Here is a 21685-nt window from a genome sequence, read left to right as displayed (position 1 = left end):
TCTCTGTACCTTCCCCTCAATTTTTTTGTGAACTTAAAACTAAAAAAAATAAGTCTTAATAAAATAAAGAAGTTAAAATATTAACTTTGAAACATTAAAAACCTTTAAATATATTTGGAATTATACTTACTATCTTCTGGAGGATGATAAATGTTTACTCACACTGTTTCAGAGTCTAGTTACATTACACAAGAGCAGAAAACATTTATTCTGGATATTCAAATAAGTGACCAAATTAAGAAATGTTTAATCAATACAATGTTGAATAGTCCTTTTTAAAATGACAAGACTGACTTCTTTTTTAATAATAGGCAGTTTATTTCAGTGCAAGTGACCAACAATTATCCTCTTCTTATTCTCTAGTGGACTGAATCATAGTCTGGGTCCCGCACTGTGAATTCAAGTACATGTAAATCACTTGCAAGGATTTGCTTGTGAATAGCCTGCCTGTGAATATTTTACAGGAAAAAAAAGACCCTTCTAGTTTAGAAGATGGTGATGATAGAGGGTGATCTCCACAATGCCATAACAATAATATTTACAGAAAAGCTTATGGCTTAGAATGCACAGTCTCTCTGCCCCCACCGTGGGGCAGGCAGGGAGGAAGGTCACAGGTGAGGAAGGAGGCTCAGGGAGTCTAGTTGCTACAAGCAATGTTAATTGGAAGGGTTAATTGGAAGTCTGTGATGGGAGTCATGACTCTAAGTCAGTGTTCCTCCTAAAATACTATTGCCTTTTCTTGTTCTCTCATAAATTATAACCAGAGTATTCCATCATCAAGCATTTGAGAGATTGTCGATAACAGAAAATTTACCTATTTCTCAAATATTTTACATATAAAAAATGGAAAATAAAGTTTATAAAATGCATGCGTGTATGTATATTATATACACTCTATTAGGTCAATATGCATATCTGTGTGGGGATTATAATAGAAAGAAAAAAGTAGTGCTACAGGTGATAGGGCCTCATAAAAGATGGCATTATTCCCTTTCAAGGCATATATTTTTTTTAAAATAAGTAAAGACCTTGATATCTTTTAATGGACTTTTGGATAAAAAATAGCATAGTTTTCTGGTCACAGATTAGAGGTTGAGGACATGACAAAGACAGAACTGAATTCCTACAAAAATAAAGTGAGAGAACTTGAGGATCCTGAGGACAAAGAGAAATTCAGAATACCTAGAGAAGATGTAGAGATGCAGAAAGAGTCAGAGAGAGACCACGGGAATCTAGAGCAAAATATAGGCCTCCGGGGAGAGATGGCTAGTGACCAATGATGACCACTGAATTTCTATAAACTGTGATGTGTGACAGAGAGTCTCAAGTTCTTTCTCATATTTATTTCACTGTACTCACTCTAAAACCTCCTCCAGGAGTTCATAAATATCTACCGTAGTAACTGCCTTATTGTTCGTGGAATAGGGAAGCAGTAACTCAAAAAAAAATGTGGCAGTGTAAGGCAAAGCAGTGCGAGGAGAGGACTGTGCCCTCCTGTTCTAAGATCCATGCTGAGGATCAGAGGAGAACAGAGAAGCAGGAAGCTGTATGGACTGACTCATGAGCACAGTAGTTCCTACCTGCTGATCTTGGAAAGCTGTAAGATTCAGGAGAATAGAAGGTATAGAAGTTACAGTCCTCTGGGGTACCACTCTGTAGTCTCTTCCACTCTGTTTTGGCTCACTGACCTGAATCTGTGTTTCTTGGACTAAGACCTTTAAGAGTATGATCTATGGAAACTAATTTGAGAAATATTAAATAATTAGGTTAACCAGATAAATGTTGACACTTGTGTGATCAGTTGGCACCAATAAAATATAATTTAAAATGCAAGCCATAGTACTAAAATTTCATAGATATACTTGGTTATAAGGTCCCTGGATCATGCACAGGACCCAAAAATGTGTTTAGTAATTGCTCAAATATATAATACTTTTGAAGTTTTTATAAAGAACTTTAGCCCCACTCCCTCAAGAAACACACCTACAGACCCCTGGGTATACAGATTCCACCATGAGAAACACTGTTTGGTATCATTTGTCAGTCATAATGGACATATAGTCATTTCCATTTCAGAGGCATCCCGTCCTCCAGTTCAACCATGACCCGCAACTCACACTTCTATTTCTTCTAACCTGGTTTCTACCCTAATCATTTTGGTATAATCATATTCTTTCTTATTTCCAGTGATCTCCAAATATGCAAGTTGAGTAAGTACTTGTGAAACAAGGCATTCTATAAATTCTACAGAAGGCACCATCCTACAGGCTGTAATAGATAAAGAGTGAGGCATTGGCCTGCCTTAAAGAAACTTACAATAGAGATGTGGAGGCCTAAGATTAACAAAATAATACATAGCCTACAATGTAACTCAGTACAGTGTTCTACAACTTGCACTCATTTTTATACTGCTTTGCATTTTTAGGATATGTTTTCCAAGTGACTCATATTTTATTATGTTATCTTGCTTCTCAAATTAGGGTTTAAGAAACATGCTCAAAAATCACAGGATTAAATACAGCACCTCTTCCTGGAGCATGGGATTCAACTATGTTTGGGGTTAAGGGAGAGGCAGTGCTCAAGTGAGAATTCAACTGTTAAGTTTTCAAATTTTACTTTATGTTTTCATATATAATGATATATGACAGAGGAGAATGTAAAATGTGAGTAATTTTTTCAAAATCAATCCTGAGCCTTCCATGAAGTTTCATTTGAGATTTTCTAAGGGCTTCTGTAGGTTCCATCCTTAACTTGATATAAAGAGGGATAAGTGGGATCTACTCTATCAGTTGCTGTTCAGCATCGTCATGGAAGTCCTAGTTACTGAAATAAGACAATGGAGAAATAAAAGGCATTTTGAGGAGTAAAAATGTAAAACTATTCACAGACAACATGATTGTCTACACAGAAGACGGAGTACATTGGATCTAATAATTATTCAGCGAAGTTGCATAATAAAGATCAATATACAAAGGTCAACCTATTTCCATACATAAGGGATGAAAAATCAGAAAATTAAACAAAGAACTCTCACAATAGCATCAAAATATGAAAGACTAAGGCAGAAATCTGACTAGCTGTGCAAGACCTATATGCTGAAAACTATAAGATACCACTGAGAGCAGTTAAAGAAGACATATAAATGGGTCAGAGCCTCAGCATTCATTGTTAAGATGTCAATTTTCCTCAACTGATATACAGATTCAATGTGATGGCAATAAAAGGTTTTTTCTTTATATAATTAATAAACTACTAAGACCATGAAAATGCATGACTTAGACTGGAAAAAAAGAAATACCTGCAAAGTACATATTTGATAAAGGATTTACATCCAGAATACAGAGACACACAGTTTGCTATATATAAAATATACCTCAATAAAAACTTAAAAATTAAAATATTAAATAAGGCAATCTCTAGTTTTAAAAGGATCCTTATTTCACTTAAAAAACTGGGATCCCTGGGTGGCGCAGCGGTTTAGCACCTGCCTTTGGCCCAGGGCGCGATCCTGGAGACCCGGGATCGAATCCCACATCAGGCTCCCGGTGCATGGAGCCTGCTTCTCCCTCTGCCTGTGTCTCTGCTTCTCCTTCTGCCTGTGTCTCTGCCTCTCTCTCTCTGTGTGACTATCATAAATAAATAAAAAAAATAAAAATAAAAAAAAATAAAAAAATAAAAAATTAGTTGTGAGAAGCATGAGATTATGTGATCCTTAAGGTCAGGAACTAAAACTTCTATTTTTTCTTTCATTTCCACCTGGGGACTAAAACCACACACACACAAGGCTTAGCAAATATAACCGAATAACTCAATTCATAAATATAATTATCTCACAAGCAAGCAGCCTGGAAGGAGGATGTGTCAGGCTTGGCAGCTCAATAATTTCCTCAAGGATGTAAGTTCTCTCTGTCCTTCTGCTTGGCCATCTTTAGCATTTTGGCTTTTCATTCTTAGGCTTATCACCTCATTGTCAGAGAATGGCTAATGCATCACATTCTGCTGCAACAGCCTCCAGAGCAATAAGCAACGCAGCATGAGAAAAAAGAGTCCTCCTTCCTGTGGCTCTCTATTTAGATGAAATAAGATCTTTCCCAGAAGTCCCCTGAGTCACTTGCCCAATAGCAGACCAATCACTGTCAAAGAAGACTAAGATTACCATAAATCTAGCTTCAGCCAATAAGATATCTAGGACAGTGAGTGGTCCTCAACAAAATCAGGATTCTGTTAACAAATAAAAAGAGACAGGTAGGCAACTGAAAATGTCGAAGAAGTAAATGATTGGTAGGCAACTGAAAATGTCTTCTACAATTGTTGACTAGTTATTTAAATAGAAATCCTGAATAGCTTTTTACATTACTTAACTCTCTATTCCTTATTTTCTACTAAAGAAGTATGAATAGGAATGTTTATTCACAGTCTCCCTCCTCTCAAAACAAGCATCCCTGGTCGTTTATAGCACAATCTGCTTTAAAATAAGGGTAAATAACCTAAGACAAATTGAAAGAAAAAAAGAGCAAGGCATCAGTGTTGGTAATTGTGAAGTGTGCCAGAACACATTTGAAAACCCACTGCTGCCACTGAGCATGTAATGATTTCTGAATCTTAAAGAAATAAAAATGGAAGGGAAAACATGCCTAATTAAACAGTTCTTGATGTGGACAATACAGAATATGAATTAGTCACTTTTGCTGCAATGCTTATTATATCATTTCTCAAGATCATTTCACTTCTTACTGATGACATTTTCTTCAGAAACAATTAAAATTAGTTCACATTCTCTCTGCAGTAGGGCACTATAGTTGGGTTTAGTGTAAGAAGCCTCCAATATATTTGAGACATCAATGAGAATGAGACATCCTGACTAATCATTTTCTCTGTATTATAAAATACTGGAAATTGAATGTGGTGGGGATTCATGTGGACTCAAGTCAGTCTGAAATTTTTAGTAAAGATTTTTGTGTGATTTAAAAAAAAAATGCATCAATAAAAGTTTCCTACACTCAAAACTTCAACAAATGGAAATCCCTGGGTGGCTCAGCAGTTTGGCATCTGCCTTTGGCCCAGGGCGTGATCCTGGAGACCCGGGATTGAGTCTCATATCGGGCTCCCTGCATGGAGCCTGCTTCTCCCTCTGCCTGTGTCTCTGCCTCTCTCTCTTTGTCTCTGTGTCTTTCATGAATAAATAAATAAAATCTTAAAAAAAAAAAAAGAAACTTCAACAAATGTTGTAGCTGAGAGCTCTGGAACATTCAAAAATCAACTATGCTGGACTAGCCTGGGGATCAAAGACCTAGCTTGAATTATCGTTCTACCACCAACCAGCTATGGGATCCCGAGCAACCTCTTTCATGTCACTCATCCTTGATTTACTTTGATTACATCTACGAAATGATAGAGTCAGACAATTTGGTCTCTATAGTCTCTTTAAGCTTTAACAAGCAAAGAATGTGCCAAAGGGACAACACTTACAAAAAGGATAAAACTACCTAACTAAAAATACTTATATTCCTAGGAGTTTTTTTAATATACATCCAGACATCAAAGGATATTTTATAATAATGTTTCAAAATCTAAAAAAAAAATTAACAACACAAAAATTGTCCTTCTCTCTCAATTTCTAAATGTGTTACTTGTCCCAAAAACAGAGAAAACCAAGTACTAGGACTATGTTTTCCTCCCAGTTCCTTGCATAGAGGTTGACACACTCAACCTAATAGAATCTAACAGGAAAGCAACTTCCAGGTTAAGAGCCCAACATTAACATTCAAGCCATGTTCATGGCACAAACCCTAATATCCTGAAATCCTTCCATCAATTCCCTTAAATCTCAAGCTTGACATTAACTGTTCAAAAATGAAAAAAAAAAAAAAACATACATCCAATTCCAATGACAGGCAAAAACAATAAAATAAACAAAGGGAAAATATTAGTGTAGCATCCAAATATTAAACCTATTAAACCAGAAATGTTCAGTGTGCAGTTTACTCCCTTGAAATTCATTTAACACTCTAAAATAATTATGCAAAATCTGAAATTATCACTGATGACTCCGGATTTACTTCTGCATAGTAATTAAGGTACAACAAAATGTGTCTGAATCAACCACAAAATGAACAAATATCATTACCGTAAGTACCATACAAATGCTCAGCAGATGAGCACTCCAGAAAGACCACTGAGCAGTGATAACAAGTTACTTGAATATTAAATACTTCTGATTTTTCACAAAGGTATTCAAATCACAAATTACTTTCCTAGGATAATATGCAAGTTCTTTAATTTTGAATGACTTTCAAAATCTAAGATATTAAACAAACAAAATGAAAACAAAACAAAACAGGGCAGCCTGGGTAGCTCAGCGGTTTTATCATCTGCCTTCAGCCCAGGGCCTGATCCTGGAGTCCCGGGATCAAATCCCACGGGCTCCCAGCGTGGAGCCTGCTCCTCCCTCTGCCTGTGTGTCTGCCTCTCTCTGTGTCTATCAAGAATGAATAAATAAAATCTTAAAAAAACAAAACAAAACAAAAACACCTCATTGTAGCTGGGACCCCAGCCAATGAAGCCTTATTTCACGGAAAAAAAACAAGAAGTTCACAATCTCACAGTGAGGATGGAAACAATTATCCCAAACACGGATCAATGTGAATATTACTATGCAAATAGAGTACTAAAGAAAGGGTGAGTAGTCAATCTTTGGGTGACTGGAAGAGTCTCATGAAAGATACATAGGCACTGCCACACAGAATAGTACCTGACATTATTTGTCTCTCATCTTATGTAAATGCTCTCAAAACTGAAGTTGTAAAGGCTTTTTATTTTACTTTTTATTTTATTTTATGGATGTTCCAGCTTACTTCCCTTAATGTTGATACTTGAATCATTGTTGCAACCTGTGACACTTCCTTTGTATTTTTCATTACTGAATGCCATCACTAAGGTACAGCTGTATACAGTTAAGCAATATAGAAAAACATATAATGATATAATGTCTATCAGCCTGTCAAAGTTATGTATTTAACAACCTCACTGATCATATATATGGTCATTATCAAATACCTATATTTTACAAAATTTTTGAAATAAAATTTTGAGGCAGACAAGAGTTAGCTAAAATAAGGGTATAAAGCTATAAAGGATAAAAGATATCCTGAGTAATATAAAAAAAAACATATTTTTCAGCCTTTGTTGAATAAACAGTTTAACTTCCTATGCATGGCTTTAATCTATTGTTTAATTCCGGGTCAAAATGAAGTAACCCAAATATGCACTCTGTTATATAAAAGGCCCAGGGGATGAAATTACATCTCTCTCTAATAAGGTCCTTTGAAATCCTATACTAAAGTAACTTCGCAGCCAAATTATTTTTCTTCTGTTAATGCTGATTGAGCAGTAAATAATAACTAGGAGAAAAACAAACATGTAAAATAAAGTATTTTACACCTTTGCTTGAGCTTTCTTAAATGACCTAAAGCTACCAACTTCAATACAACCTCAGAGGCAGGCAATTATTTCCTGAGTTTCTAAATAAAGCAATAATGCAACTGCAGTTTTCAGGGGGCAGACTTTAATTTCAACATGTTAAAAAGCTGTATACAAAAGTATTCAAACTTTAGTGCTGAATTTGAAAAAAAAAAAAATCTCATTTCACTACACAGTGTTGTAATGGCCTTAGCTTGATAAGGTGCTCCAGTCTCTTAGCTTGATAAGGTGCTCCAGCCTCTAAACATGCATTTTTTTGCATCTGTAAAATAAAGGATGTGACCAGTGTAACCTCCAAAGATCCCACCACCTGTAGAACAAGCCCTCGGTCTCCCCTATCAAGCATGGTAATAGGCAAAGGAGATAAAGTGGGGACATACAATGCCAAAGAAATGTGAGTGTACTTTTGAGTCTTCCCACAGATTCTAGTGTAGAAAAACCAGCAGAGACCCCAAATTCCACCTAAGCCATGTTTGTATTGAAGAATAACTCAATTTCAGATGTATGACACAGTGATTCAATATGCATTATGAAAGTCACCACAGTAAGTCTAGTTACCATTTGTCACCACACAAGTTTGTTACAAGCCCCTTTTTAAATCAGTAGATTTATCATCTGATTTTTTCATCTTCGGTCTACTCCTTCATATTATTTCTTGTGTGACTTAAATATTAATAGAAAGAGGGATGCCTGGGTAGCTTCAGCAGTTGGGCATCTGCCTTTAGCTCAGAGCGTGAGCCCGGAGTCCCACATCAGGCTCCTCGCGGGGAGCCTGCATCTCCCTCTGCCTAGGTCTCTGCCTGTGTATGTGTGTGTTTCTCATGAATAAATAAAATCTTTAATAAAAAAATGTTACTAGAAAGAAAATGCTATTAGAAAAAAACTGAACACAAATTTTCTTTTAATTCTTTTCTTCTTATGTATGAAAACTTACAACATTTCAAAATTTTATTGTTGTTGTTAAAGGCATGAATCAGGGTGGAAGACCAAAAAATATAGGGCATTCTCCCAGCAAATGCACCTCACAGTTAATATTGTTGGCTCAGGAGCCAGGCTGCCGTTAAAATCCTGCTCTCCCCTTCCCCACTAGCCAGGTGACCCCCCTCTATAAAATGGCAGATAATAATAGCACTCACCTCATCAAGCCATGAGAACTAATTGAGTTAATATACATAAAGCACTAGAAAGCCCAAGTGAGGACGATCTAAGTTCTAGCTTTGAGAATCTGGGGCTCACCATCTAGTTATAATCCACTGGCCGGCCATGTGTGTCCTCTATAGCACTTTGGGCAGAATAATGAAAGCTCTAAGGAAAGTAAGTAGGCAATGAAAACAAAAAGTAGGAAATGATTGTCCTTCCTCTTTTAACTCATTTGTTGTTTCTGCAGACCTTCTACCCTGTTCTCCTGGATCCTGCCAAGAGAGTTAATGTGAACTTAACATAGTAACTCTTTTAGGGGTATATACATTCTACAGAAATCTGGACAGAGAAATCAATCCTCAACCCAAGAAGATATGAAAGTATAGAATTTCATGTACACTGAGACATGTACTTTTTCAGTCTGACTCTATTGGCAAATTTGACACAATCACATCTAAATAAATAGGCTCTTTTCGCTGATAATACTGATAGCCAAAGAAAACACAGCGCGCAGTTTCTTCCAGAGATGAGAGGCATTTTCATTAACCACGAAAGTGTTTGTTTTCTCTTCTCTTTTTAATGGTTTCAAAGAGGAAAAAAAAAAAAAAACACCTTTAAATGGTAACACATAGTCTTAAGTCCTGGTCAAAATGACCTATTTTGCTGAAGGAAAACTGAAAACCTCTCTCAATTGAAATCTATGTATTGAGTTCTAAGAGATCACCTACCATTTTTCAAAGTAATAGCCATCGCTAATCTTTTTTATACCACTTAAGTATTTAATCCTACCATGCTTCCATCCACTTCCTGATCTTGTCTGAACAAATGTACTTCCCTCCTGCGTTACATTAAAAAAAAAAAAAAAAAAAAAAATGCCATCAAAGGGAGAGCACCTTGGAATATTCAAAATTACAGGAATTCGCTACCATTTCCCAATGTTATCTTCTTAATTCTGACCTCTACTGAACTCCATTACCACTTCTGCAACAAGGTGAGCCTACTATGCATTTCTCCCCTGTCATCAACCACACACAAGCCACCTCTTGTTTGAAAAAGGTGCTCCCTTCAATTACTGTCTGTTTTTCTTTAAACACACAAGCTTCCTCTTATTTCCTCCTCTTCTCTGAGCTGAGCTTCTGAGATGTCTCTTCTCACAACTCAAGTGAGACTGTATTCCAAAGTTCCACAAATGACCTTCTAATCAACCACTGAGAGCCTTTTTCTGTCCCCATTCTGCTTGACTTCTTGAAATGTCAGAAAGCGATGACCAATTCCTCCTGAAAATTATCTAGGTCTTTAGCTCTGAAAACAGTATTATCCTGATCTTCCTTCCGTTACTCTAATTATTTCTTCTGTCTCTCCTGATCCATCTTCCACTTTCTGCTTCAGAAACATGGTATTCTCCTAGGTTTATCCTCATAAACCAGACATTATTTCCTCCTATATACAGCACCTCAAGGAAAACACTGTTCTGCTCTCCATGGCCGGCCTAGACATGTCCTCCATGGTATAAGAGAGCTTTATCATTGCTAATCTGACATGCTCTCTACTGTGCTAAATTCAAAAACATCTTTCTTTTTCCTTAAGTCACTGACACTCCTGTACCCTCTTACTAGTATCTCCTATGCATGAAACTCCAGAATAATCTTTGCCTTTTCCTTCTCCACATCCACCATTCACCATTCCTATTAACTCTGGCTTTCTCGTCAAGGTCTTTTCCTTGATTCTTTCCTTGCTTTATTTCCACTGTCACATCATTAGTTTACACCAGGAGTTGACCAAATATGGGCCACAGTCTGCCATATGTTTATATAAAGTTTGATTAGAGCTTGTATGCATGACCATCCATGTATGCACTGTTTATGAACATGACCATCCATGTATTCATTGTTTATGGCTGCCCTCATACTCCACCAGTGGAGGTGAGTAGTTGTACAGAGATTTGATCACCAGAAAACCCAAAATTATTTCCTGTCCTGCCTTTTACAAAAATGTTTCCTCCCCTGGTTTAGGCCCTTTTTAGCTCGCACATAAATTGCTTCAAAATCTCTCAAACCATCTTCCATGCCCAGTTTCACATCTTCCCTAATATTCCCACCATCTGGTTAATTTTCCTAAAATATCATTTTAAGTATATTGCTCTTTTCCTCAAAAATCATGTAACTTTCATTATACCCAAGATAAAAGTCCCAAAAGACAGCAGGGTATCTCACACATCTCAATATTTCATGTAGTGACAAGCATCAGGCTGGACATGGAGCAACAATGTAAATACCTAAGCTTGACTTCAAAGATCTGTTTTTAGTCTGGTCTCAGGATTTCTCAGCTAGATTTCCTAACGCTCTACACCTTCATCCCCACAAAGCTTCTGATTCTGAAATTCTAATTCATCTACAGTTTTTATACAGAACTTATTGTCTTATATTTTACACTTTTGGGTCTTCATTCTTGCTATCTGCCAGGCCAGGATAGGTCTTCTTGTGTCCATACAATTTTCTCATCAAGATCCAGTTAAGGATCTTGACCTTTCTTAAACTGCTAATAGCACAGTACTTCTTACTCTCCACTGCAAACCTGGCAAGGTTGTTTTGCTTTCTTACCTAAATTCTGTATGATCATGTCTTTGCCTTTTCATCCCAGTTCCCTCAATAATTTAGTATAGTGTATTACAGTAAATGTTCAGATAAACTTCCTCAAATATTTTGCAGGGAATAAATACATAAGCAGATAACTCACTGAAGGCAGACATAACAAAGACCAGTGATTCTTGCCTCCACCCAGAAGACATCTATCCACATCTATGGTCATTTTTGATCATCATTAGAGAGAAAGTAGGGAAGGGAAGTGGGTGCTACTGACATCTAATGGGTAGATACCAGAAATGCTTCTACACATTATACAGTGCACAGGACAGTCTCTCACCACAAAGAATCATCTGGCCCAAACTTTCAATAATGCTGAAACAGAAACCCTGAGGTAGGTCAATTCTTTGCTAATCTGTAATGCCTAGAAACCTCGTATCTACAAACACAGCAATCAGAAAATAATAAATATTTGTTGATTGATTTCTAAATATTCATGGCTTTGTTACTTGGATCGAAATGCAAAGAACTGAATGACATCTCAATACTTACTTCGCTACATCTCTTCTTTGAGAAAGGCCAATCTAGTAACCAGTAATGCAGAGATAATACGTGATTTTTGAAAGATTTGAAAGAAAGTACATCAAAAGAAAGCTTACTGTGTGGTGTAACTCAGTACTTAACAGCTATTATGGTAGTAAGATCAAGCAGCCACCTTAAGTAAATTGTAGTCTCCTTCACCTCTAAATGTGTGTGCCCCAGAACTCAGTCCTTTTGTCTCTACCTAGGCTTACTCTCTTGGTGATCTCAACCAATATTATTTCTTTAAATATCACTGATACCCTGAAGCCTCCCAAACTTTTATTTTGAGTCTAGCCTCCTTTCCCGAGTTCCAAATGGCTACATCTAACTGACTTCCTAACATTTCTATTCATGTCTAATATCAGGCGAAATTTAATACAGCTCTATGCACTCAGTTGCCCAATACTCTCTCAGAAGTCTGTCCTCTACACCGTGTCTCAGCGATCCAGCATCATTCTGATCTGAGGGGTTCCTGCATCGTGACCTGAAGCCTCTTCTTCATTCTTCACGGGAGGGGAACATACAGACCAAAGAATCATACAGCAGCTTCTCACTGTTTCTACCTGGAAATGAAACACACATCACTTCCCTTTGCATTTCATTTGTCAAAATTAGTCCTATGGTCCTATCTACGTGTAAGGAGGCTAGAAAGTGTAGTTCCCAATGTACCATAAAAGAGGAGTATGGAACAGAATTGGTGAACACACAGTAATGTTTCTGCTTATGTGTCTAAAACTGAAGCCCTGGATTTCTACCCTCAATCTGTTCTTTCTAAGTTAACCCATCTCAGTAAATGCCATGCCATCCTTCCCGTTGCTCAAGATAAAGACCCTGAAGGGGATCCCTGGGTGGCGCAGCGGTTTAGCGCCTGCCTTTGGTCCAGGGCGCGATCCTGGAGACCCGGGATCGAATCCCACTTCGGGCTCCCGGTGCATGGAGCCTGCTTCTCCCTCTGCCTGTGTCTCTGCCTCTCTCTCTCTCTCTGTGACTATCATAAATAAATAAAAATTAAAAAAAAAAAAAGACCCTGAAGTCACCTTTGACTCCTTCTCACAAATGACATCCAACCCATCAGCAAGTCCTCTGGCTTCATCTTCAAGACATCCTGAATCCAACCACTTCACATCACCTCCCTACTGATATCTTGCTATTTCACATCTGGATGCTTTCAATAGCCCAGTTTCTATTCCTGTCATCATACTAGCATTCTTAGCACAGCAGACAGTGTGATCCTTTAAAAACTTAAATCATATCATGCTGTCCCTAAGCTCAAAACCTCCACCTGCTTCACAGGTCACTGAGGTGGTCAAGCTCTTAAAATGACCTAAACACCCCTACATAATCTGTACTCCTCCACCTCACACTTCCAACCTGATTACTTCTATGTGTCCACCTTGTTTTCTCCACCACAGCCACCAACATCAGCCTTTTTCTATCCTTTAAACATACCAGGTGTGCTGCCACCTCACAGTTTCAGAGTCGCTGTTCCTCTAGCCAAAACCACTTTCCCCAAGATACCCACAGGCCTCACTCTTTGACCTTCTCCAAATCTTTGCACAAATGCCATTTTCTTGGTAAGATCCCCCTGACTCCTCTTCCAAAACTGGAGCCTTCCCTACCCACCTACCTTACCCTCAGAACTTCCCATCCTTCTCTCTACTTTATTTGGTTTACCTCCTTACACTTATTATTATCTAACATACTTTACTGGTTTACTATTCATCTCCCCCAACTGGAATATAAACTTGGCTAGAATAATATTTGTCCATTCTACTTAACATAGATTTCTAATATCTAAAACCACACTCCAAATATAGCACTTCTTCACAAATACTCACTGAATAAATTAGTTGCCACTGTCCAAAATTCATTTTAAAATAACTTTACAACTCAGCGTCCTGGGTGGCTCAGTTGGGTAAGCATCTGACTCCTGGTTTTGGTTTAGGTCATGATCTCATGGGTTGTGAGATCAAGGCCCACCTCAGGCTTGGTGCTCAGGGGGGAGTCTGCTTGAAGATTCTCTCCCTCTGCCCCTCCCCCTACTTGCATGCACACATATGCTCTCTCTCAAATAAATAAATCTTTAAATAAAAATAAAAGAAAATAACTTTAGAAATTGACATAACATCTTGCAATCTTACACTAAACCAAAATTTGGAGGACAGAAATGGTATTATATTTATCTTTTAATCTTTCATTTATCAAAGTGCCTGAGAGAGAGCAAGGAATCTTTAAATATTTCTTTAATTGAATTTGAAATGTCATTTAATTTTCATATACTCTGCTATCTTATGACTGTCTTTAAAATATATAGTAATGAGAGACACCTGGGTGGCTCAGCAATTTAGCACCTGCCTTTGGCCCAGGGCATGATCCTGGAGTCCCAGGATCGAGTCCCACATCGGGCTCCCTACATGGAGCCTGCTTTTCCCTCTGCCTATGTCTCTGCCTCTCTCTCTCTCTCTCTCTCTCTCTCATGAATAAATGAATAAAATCTTTAAAAATAAAATATTTAGTAATGAAGATTGTACAGTGGATTTGTAATCATCATAGAATAACTTCTATTTCTCACTAAGACCCAGGGTATTTAAAACATTTGCTCTTTCTTTGAATGAGCTAAGATCAAGTTGAGTTTTAAGCCATATTTTAAGACATCAAATGTATTGAAGGGTTTGAAAACCGTTTAAGTTGATCAAAATAGGTAAGATAATATGTTTAGTAGCATGGATTCTGGAAGAAAGCTATGTAAGCTCTCGTTCCATCAGCACAGCATTCTAGCTGTCACAACCCTGAATAAGATCTTCAAGTTCAGCTTCAGTGTCCTCTTCTTTAGACTAGGGTGTTTATGACAGAGCCTGCCATGTGGGGCAGTCTAATGAGATGAGTCACATAAAGCACTGTCAATGAATGCAAGCTCTTTTCATCAGCCAACATTTTCTACTTGCTGTATATCTTACAGCAAAAGTTACATTGCATTAATTTTCCCATTTCTCAGAATCATTAAAACATGAAAGAAATAGGTTACATTTATATCATAAACAGTTATTTTCATTGTAATTGTTAAGATGGAATTATAAAACAACTGAATACTATATGTAAGTTGTAAATTCAGATTAGAACCTTTGCTATCTAAAGATATTATAGCTCTTACTTGCATCTATACATCCAAACCAAGTGCTCAAAGCTGCTGACTACTATCCAGCCCAGGACTGGCAGGTTGTGAGGCTCTGTGCCACCCCTCCTCTTTACCAAGTCCATGGCAGATTGCACTATGTTGATAATGTTTCCCTCCCATTGAGTCAAGAGGTATAGCTTTAGGTTCCTTCCTAATAGGGGCAACTGCTACCAACTGATCACATGTGACAGAAGAAAAACCTAAAATTTACTCTCTAGATCATGGCCAAGAGCATGTAATCACACTCCATATTCAGCACAATATGCAGCACTCTCTCTCTGTATATAAGTGTATTCTAAAATTTGTGGAAAGGTTTTAATAAAATTAAATTATAATTTTAGAAGGTTATAGAAGATAATTCATGGGATCTTCTTATGAATACTTATCAACTCATGCAAAAATTTAGAAATTCAGAGTTAGAAAATGTGCAAAATAAATGAGTAAGCCTTAGTAACCAATAAAAAATTAAAAATTAAATTTATCTATTATCTAGGTACTGTATTATATAATTGCAAAGTAAAGATATAATTGGCAACTGGGAGTTACAACAGTTTTGAAAGTTATTTAGCTTTAAGCAAAATTCCATTGAACTCTGAAATACACTTTCCAGTTGGATGGTACAAAAAATACATGTTTTGAGCATGATTCTCTTAACCAGTTTAAAGGCCAAGTTCTTCCTAATGGATTTGTAGCCTCAAAAATAATCTGATTTTGGTTAGATCAGAATAAAATACATTGCATGCATGCTGCTCAAATTGATTTTGAGTATCTAAGAAAAAAGCAATAAAATGAAGGCATTCCAGGATTTTGACAATGCCACATTATCAAAATTGAAAAACTGATTTAGGCTGAAAGTAATCAAAATAATTATTTTATAGCATGGTGTTGAAACATTGACAAATTGGTGATTCTGAAGCTCTCTGTCTAAAGGATAATTTGACTAATATACTCATCCATACAACAGTTAGAAACTGTCCAAAAGACTCGAAAACAGCACAGGTTTTAAAGATGGGCTAGTGGCTATTATCAAAAATGACCCACAGAATCTCTGAAAACAGAGAGCTGAGGAATAATCTAAAATCATTTAATATTCTAAGGGAGATAAAACTGAGAAAAGAGATTAATTCATTAAATTAACTCTAGAATTTTTTTTTTTAAGATTTTATTTATTTATTCATGAGAGACAGAGATTGAGAGAGAGGCAGAGATACAGGCAGAGAGACAGAAGCAGGCTCCATGCAGGGAGCCCGACGTGGGACTCGATCCCGGGTCTCCGGGCTCAGGCCCTGGGCTGAAGGCGGCGCTAAACCGCTGAGCCACCGGGGCTGCCCAACTCTAGAATTTTAATTTGTATTATTAAGTTAGCAGGTCTGATGCAAAAATAAATAAATATTATTAGTATCTACAAATATATATGAACTTCTAAAAATACTGCTGCGACATCTATATAATAGGGATCCAATGTATGTGAAATATATTATCAATAATAGGAGTTTAGTGATTCAAGTTAAGTGTAACATGTTGACATATGTAGGAATATTCAGGCCCTTAATGTCTAATATTAGGAAATGCTATCCTACAGTAAAAAAAACTTCTTCATTCTCCCTCACTCTATTCAGCAGCCACTAATGTTTTCCTCCATAACATACAGTACTTAAAATTCACAAGCAGTAGTTTTTTTCCAAACTTATAGTTTGACAATAAATTTAGGAAATAGTCCCTCTCACTTTGATATGAATGAATCAGATGAGAAAAAAAATCTGTGAATATTTACCATCAAAACAGGACTTCAAAATATCTCAATATGTAAGCATAGTATAGAAGCTATAAAAACAATAAATATTGCTCAGCCTTTATTTGAATACGGAGAACATATTTCCCAGTATCACGGTTTATTAATACAGATAGCACTATGTATCACCTAGATTCATATTTATTTCTATTAACAACACTTACTTAAAGACTGTAGTAAGCTATAATTGGTGTAAAATTACTCCTAAATAATTAGGAGGTTCTAATATGGAATTTCAGACAGATATGAAAACTAAACCTTACTCTAATTGCTGACCTCTTAAAATTCCCTAGATGCTTTCAGCCAGACTGCAAAATAAGATCCAGATAAAATGCAAAAAAATTATTTAAGAGCCAACTCTGTTTTGATTACATGCTATTAAATGAGTATCATATGTTATGTGAAATTTTTTTAAATGTAAGTGAAACATGAATTCATGAGTCAGTAATCCATTATGAGAATAACATTTTGGCTTTTTAAAATTCATCAGGCTATTCAATAACATACCTTAGTATGTAACAATATATAAAAGCTTTTGAAGAAAATATTCATTAAGTGTCAGCAAGAATTTTGCTAAGAAGGATACAAGATGAACAAGACTATTACTCTTAAATAGTTTATAATCCAGTAGAGAGGTAAATAAACAGATAAGATTTCAGTTCTGTGGGCTAAGTCCTGGGATAGAGGTAAATGCCATGGGCAGCACATTGGAGAGGCCCCTGACCCAGTGTGGCTAGCAGCCTGGGGAGGACAGGGGCAATGTCGGAAGGAGTGAAACCCATCCTGAGTCTTCCAGATTTACAAACTTCCTGGGTGGAACAGAGGCCCTTCTGGGAAGAGGCTATAGGGCTGGCAAAGGCACAGAGAACCTGCAAGATTCCAAGAACCAAAAGAAGCCAGAAATAATACTGGAGAGATACAGATACGCAACTGAGTCTGTGTGCTTTACTGCACACTTGGGACTTTCTCTTGAGGGTAAGGCAGGGCCTGTGAAGGATAGTAAGTAGAGCAGCAACATGATCAGCTATGTATTTCAGAAAGACCACTCTAGAAGCAAACTTAAAGCGGAAAAAGACAGTCAAGAGATAAAACAGAGATCCAAAATAAGAGCTGGAGCAGAGAGAACAGCTTTGAGAGATATTAAAAATTAAGAATAGACAGGAGTTTGAAATGGGGATGAGGGAAAGAAGGGCAAATCTCTGCATTCTGACTTAATCTACTCTATAGTTGAGGATGCATCCTCAGAGATGAGAAGTACTGGAGTAAAAGAGAAAGGAAGAAAAATTGAGAGAGGAGAGCTTGTGAGTTCAGTTTTCATATGCTGAGATTGTAAACCTATGTACTATGTACCTCCAGGCAGGGCTGTCTGCCAGAAGGTAATTTGATATGCCAGAATGAATGCATACTCTTTAAAGACCATTTGAGTATGTCAGATAATTGTAACAACAGCTAACATTTACCAAGTTTCTATTGCTAAGCCTTTCATATAACTTTCATATAATTTATTTTTATTATACTTGAAGAGTTTGAGTACCTTCCTAATGGTTACAAAGTATTTAAGTATCAGGGATTTCTGATTTCACCTCAAGTCCTTACCCACTATACTATGCTGTATCATGCAAAATCCATTACAGGTTTTAGGACCAGATAAAAGTGGGTTCAGTTCTAATCTCTGCTACATAACAGCTGTGTGACCTTGATATTCTCCAAGCCATAGTTTCCTTATCTGTAAAATGGTGACTATAACAATTACATCACAAGACAATAAGGATTGGAGAAAGAATATGGAAAATGCTAGATTCAGTCTCTATGTGCAGTAACTGGCAACCACTGTTATGTCTATGCCTAGAGAAAGAATTCTTCTATGATATGAGCAAATTCTCTTTCATCTTATTATGAACTTTTTAAAACTCTATTCTATGTTTTCTATATCTTAATAAAGGCTAACTATCATTTTTCAAAATATTTGAAACATATTCTGTAATATTTAATGTCATTTAAAGATGTCACTCAAATAGAAATCATTTCAATGTAAAGGGGTTGATTCAAATTTTTTTGACATTTCTATAGTGATTAACGTCAAAATACGAAAACCCCAAAGCCCTAAGGCATATTGGTGTTCTGGAACGAGCTTTGGACTTGGAGTCAGAAGATCTGTGTGAAGTCCCAACTCTGCCGTTTACTAGCCATGGCATCATGGGCAAGCCATTAACAATCCCCAGGGTCCCTCTGTCTGTGTACAAGATGCACAGATTGCCTATATGTTCTGAGTCTAAGGACGCTAAAGGAGAAAGGCTTTACAATGTTTATAGTATCAAAGCCCCAAGTCATTAACACTTGACACAAACTACAAGCTTCCTGTGTTTTAACCAGAAGTAAATGCTCTTTGATGGCCTATCAAACCATTCCACAGATCAGGAGCTCATAGTTTGACTCTGAGATGATAACCCTCAGGTGGAGAGTTCAATGTGAAGTGGGGAGGGGGGGACAGGGTGGTGAGAGCGGGGGCGCGTAGAGCACTCTTTCCTTTTCTCAAAATCTCCCCCATTCTCACTACAAATTCGGTAGCTGAGTTTGAGCTGAGAAGCCAGAAGGTCACACTACATTTCTAGTAGTGCACATTACCAACACCAGGAACTTAAAAAAGAAAATTTAAATGCTGAGTGCCATAACCCTAAAATAACACTGGAGGAAACTATGTAGGATTTACAAATACTGGGTTTCACTTTGTAAAAGGTCCTATGAAGCATCTTGTGTAATAACCTCACTCTAATGTTAAACATAAAAACATATTCTCTTTAACCTCCACTACACTGAAAACAAGTATTCATTCTTGAGGATGCACACACAACTAGATCAACCATGCCAGTCTGCAGGGACAGCACTTGCGTTAGCTCTGAAAGTTCCATGTCCCAGGCAACCCCAGAGTCTCTGGATAACAGGGACAGCTGGCCAACCACACACACACACGCACACGCACACGCACATGCACACCCCAACCACTAAGAAATGCTCAGTGCCTCAGTGTGTTAGAACAAAGTGTATATCAACAGATCAACAGCAGCCCTTTCATGAAGCAGCACCACTAAATGACACTATTCACTCAGATGTGTACAAGGTCTCACTGACAGACCTGAGGCCACCAAGATCCATAAACATGCAATGGCAGGGTGACATCATCATGCTATCATCCATTACGTTAGCGTCCACACCATGATAACCAGCATTTTAAAATATAACTACTTTGAAGCCCCTGCCTCCTAACAGCTCTTTGTCTAGTCAGGCAACTTTTGAAGAAGAACATCTCTACCATTTGATAGATTTTTTTTTAGTACTTTTATGGTTTTATATTTTGTGTTACATTTTTCTATAATGTTGCCATGTAAAATTAAATAATTTTACTTTATTTAAGATAATATACAATGAAATTAGACAATGGTTGTTGTCAGTTTGTAAATTAATGACTTGGTTATTATCTTTTTAATGAAATATTTTAAAAAATAAATTAACTTGGGACACCTGGGTGGCTCAGTGGTTGAGCGTCTGCCTTGGCTCAGGCATGATCTCGGGGTCCCAGGATCGAGTCGGGCTCCCCGCAGGGAGCCTGCTTCTCCCTCTACCTGTGTCTCTGCCTCTCTCTTGTGTCTCTCATGAATAAATTTAAAAATCTTTTTAAAAAATTAACTTGAAATGGCATATATACACCAGAGCATATATATTCCTCTGTATTTCAAAACTAAGTTCATCATAGAAGTATTTTCTGGAACCACATTATTATACACAAACATACTGTCTTCTGTTACTTAATAGAAACAGTAGACTCTAAGATCAAGTCATGGTCATCGAAGCTACTAAAGAATAGCATCAATCTGCATAGCACACACTTGGTAGACTCCCATGTCTCCTCTCCTTACTCGTGGTATCACTAGTTGTCTGTGGGATCCCAGAGGAGCTTGGGCCACAGTTGGCAGTAGTGTGGGAGTGTGAGGAAAGACCTCCTGCTGACTTCAGTTCCACACATTAAAGAATTCATTCCATGGAGACACTACTAAATGAGTTAGGAGCAAAAGCCATATAAACGCTTTCCCTTTGAAAAATCAGAATCTTAGAGTGGCTGCCACCAATCTTGTGTGTTCTTTACTCTACAAAGAACTAGCAAAATAAGGAAGCCCATGAGGGCACATGAGGACTATGGCTGCCATCCTTGAAATGAGCAATAGGCATGCTGGTAATACACCTTCTCCTGTTATGCTTCTGACAGTCAACAACATATACGCTATCAAAGCACTTTTGGAATAAAACCAAATAAAGGAGGTGTGCAAAACAGTTTAGATCATCGAAAACACTTATTAGCATGATTTAAATGCCCTAGTCTTTCTATCACTGGCTTTATAAGCAGATGATCAAGGGAGTCCTCAAAATGTGACATCATTAAACAGGAACCGGATACATTTCCAAAGGTCTGTTTTATGGCCTTGGAAGGGATTTCAAGGCCATTTTATATATAGAATATATACATATATATATAATGTAGAATAATGTAACATAGAATATATAATAATAATATAATATAGAATACAATAATAATATGATACAGAATATATATATTTATATATATTCTATATATTTTTTAACAAAGCTCTTGATTTTTATAATATATTTCTTTTAGTATGATTTTGAGTAGTTTTGCCACAACTTTTGTCAGCAAACTTGAGACCATATTAAGACTTACTGATTGCTCATTTAAGTCCTGGGAGTCTTCCATGTGGTTTTCTCACTTCTCCTGCCACCCCCAGGTAGAAGCAGCTTCTTTCAATTAAAAGTGGACTATCTAAAACAAAAAGAGGGAAACAAAGAAAAAAACTGAAAAATTTATCTTTTTTATTTATTTTCAAATTACCAAAGCATATTATGATTTATGTAATAGTGGGTAAT

At 37.0% G+C, this 21685-nt stretch overlaps 1 protein-coding gene across 9 annotated transcripts in view; it reads right to left on the bottom strand.

The window, feature by feature from the left end:
• The window catches only part of EYA4 (EYA transcriptional coactivator and phosphatase 4), a 306395-nt gene that overhangs the window by 220722 nt on the left and 63988 nt on the right, over positions 1-21685 (bottom strand). For all 9 annotated transcript variants that reach the window (XM_035707881.2, XM_035707879.2, XM_025422307.3 and 6 more), the window contains exon 2: positions 21483-21581. In XM_035707881.2, coding sequence (XP_035563774.1) covers positions 21483-21515 — 33 coding nt within the window. In that variant the 5' untranslated portion in view covers positions 21516-21581. The remainder of the gene's footprint in view (positions 1-21482; positions 21582-21685) is intronic.

Source organism: Canis lupus, chromosome 1 (assembly GCF_003254725.2).
Source record: "Canis lupus dingo isolate Sandy chromosome 1, ASM325472v2, whole genome shotgun sequence".
In the NCBI taxonomy this organism is placed as follows: Eukaryota; Metazoa; Chordata; class Mammalia; order Carnivora; family Canidae; genus Canis; species Canis lupus.
The sequence above is the reverse complement of the archived record's forward strand: the minus strand, read 5'-3'. Positions and strand labels throughout refer to the sequence as shown.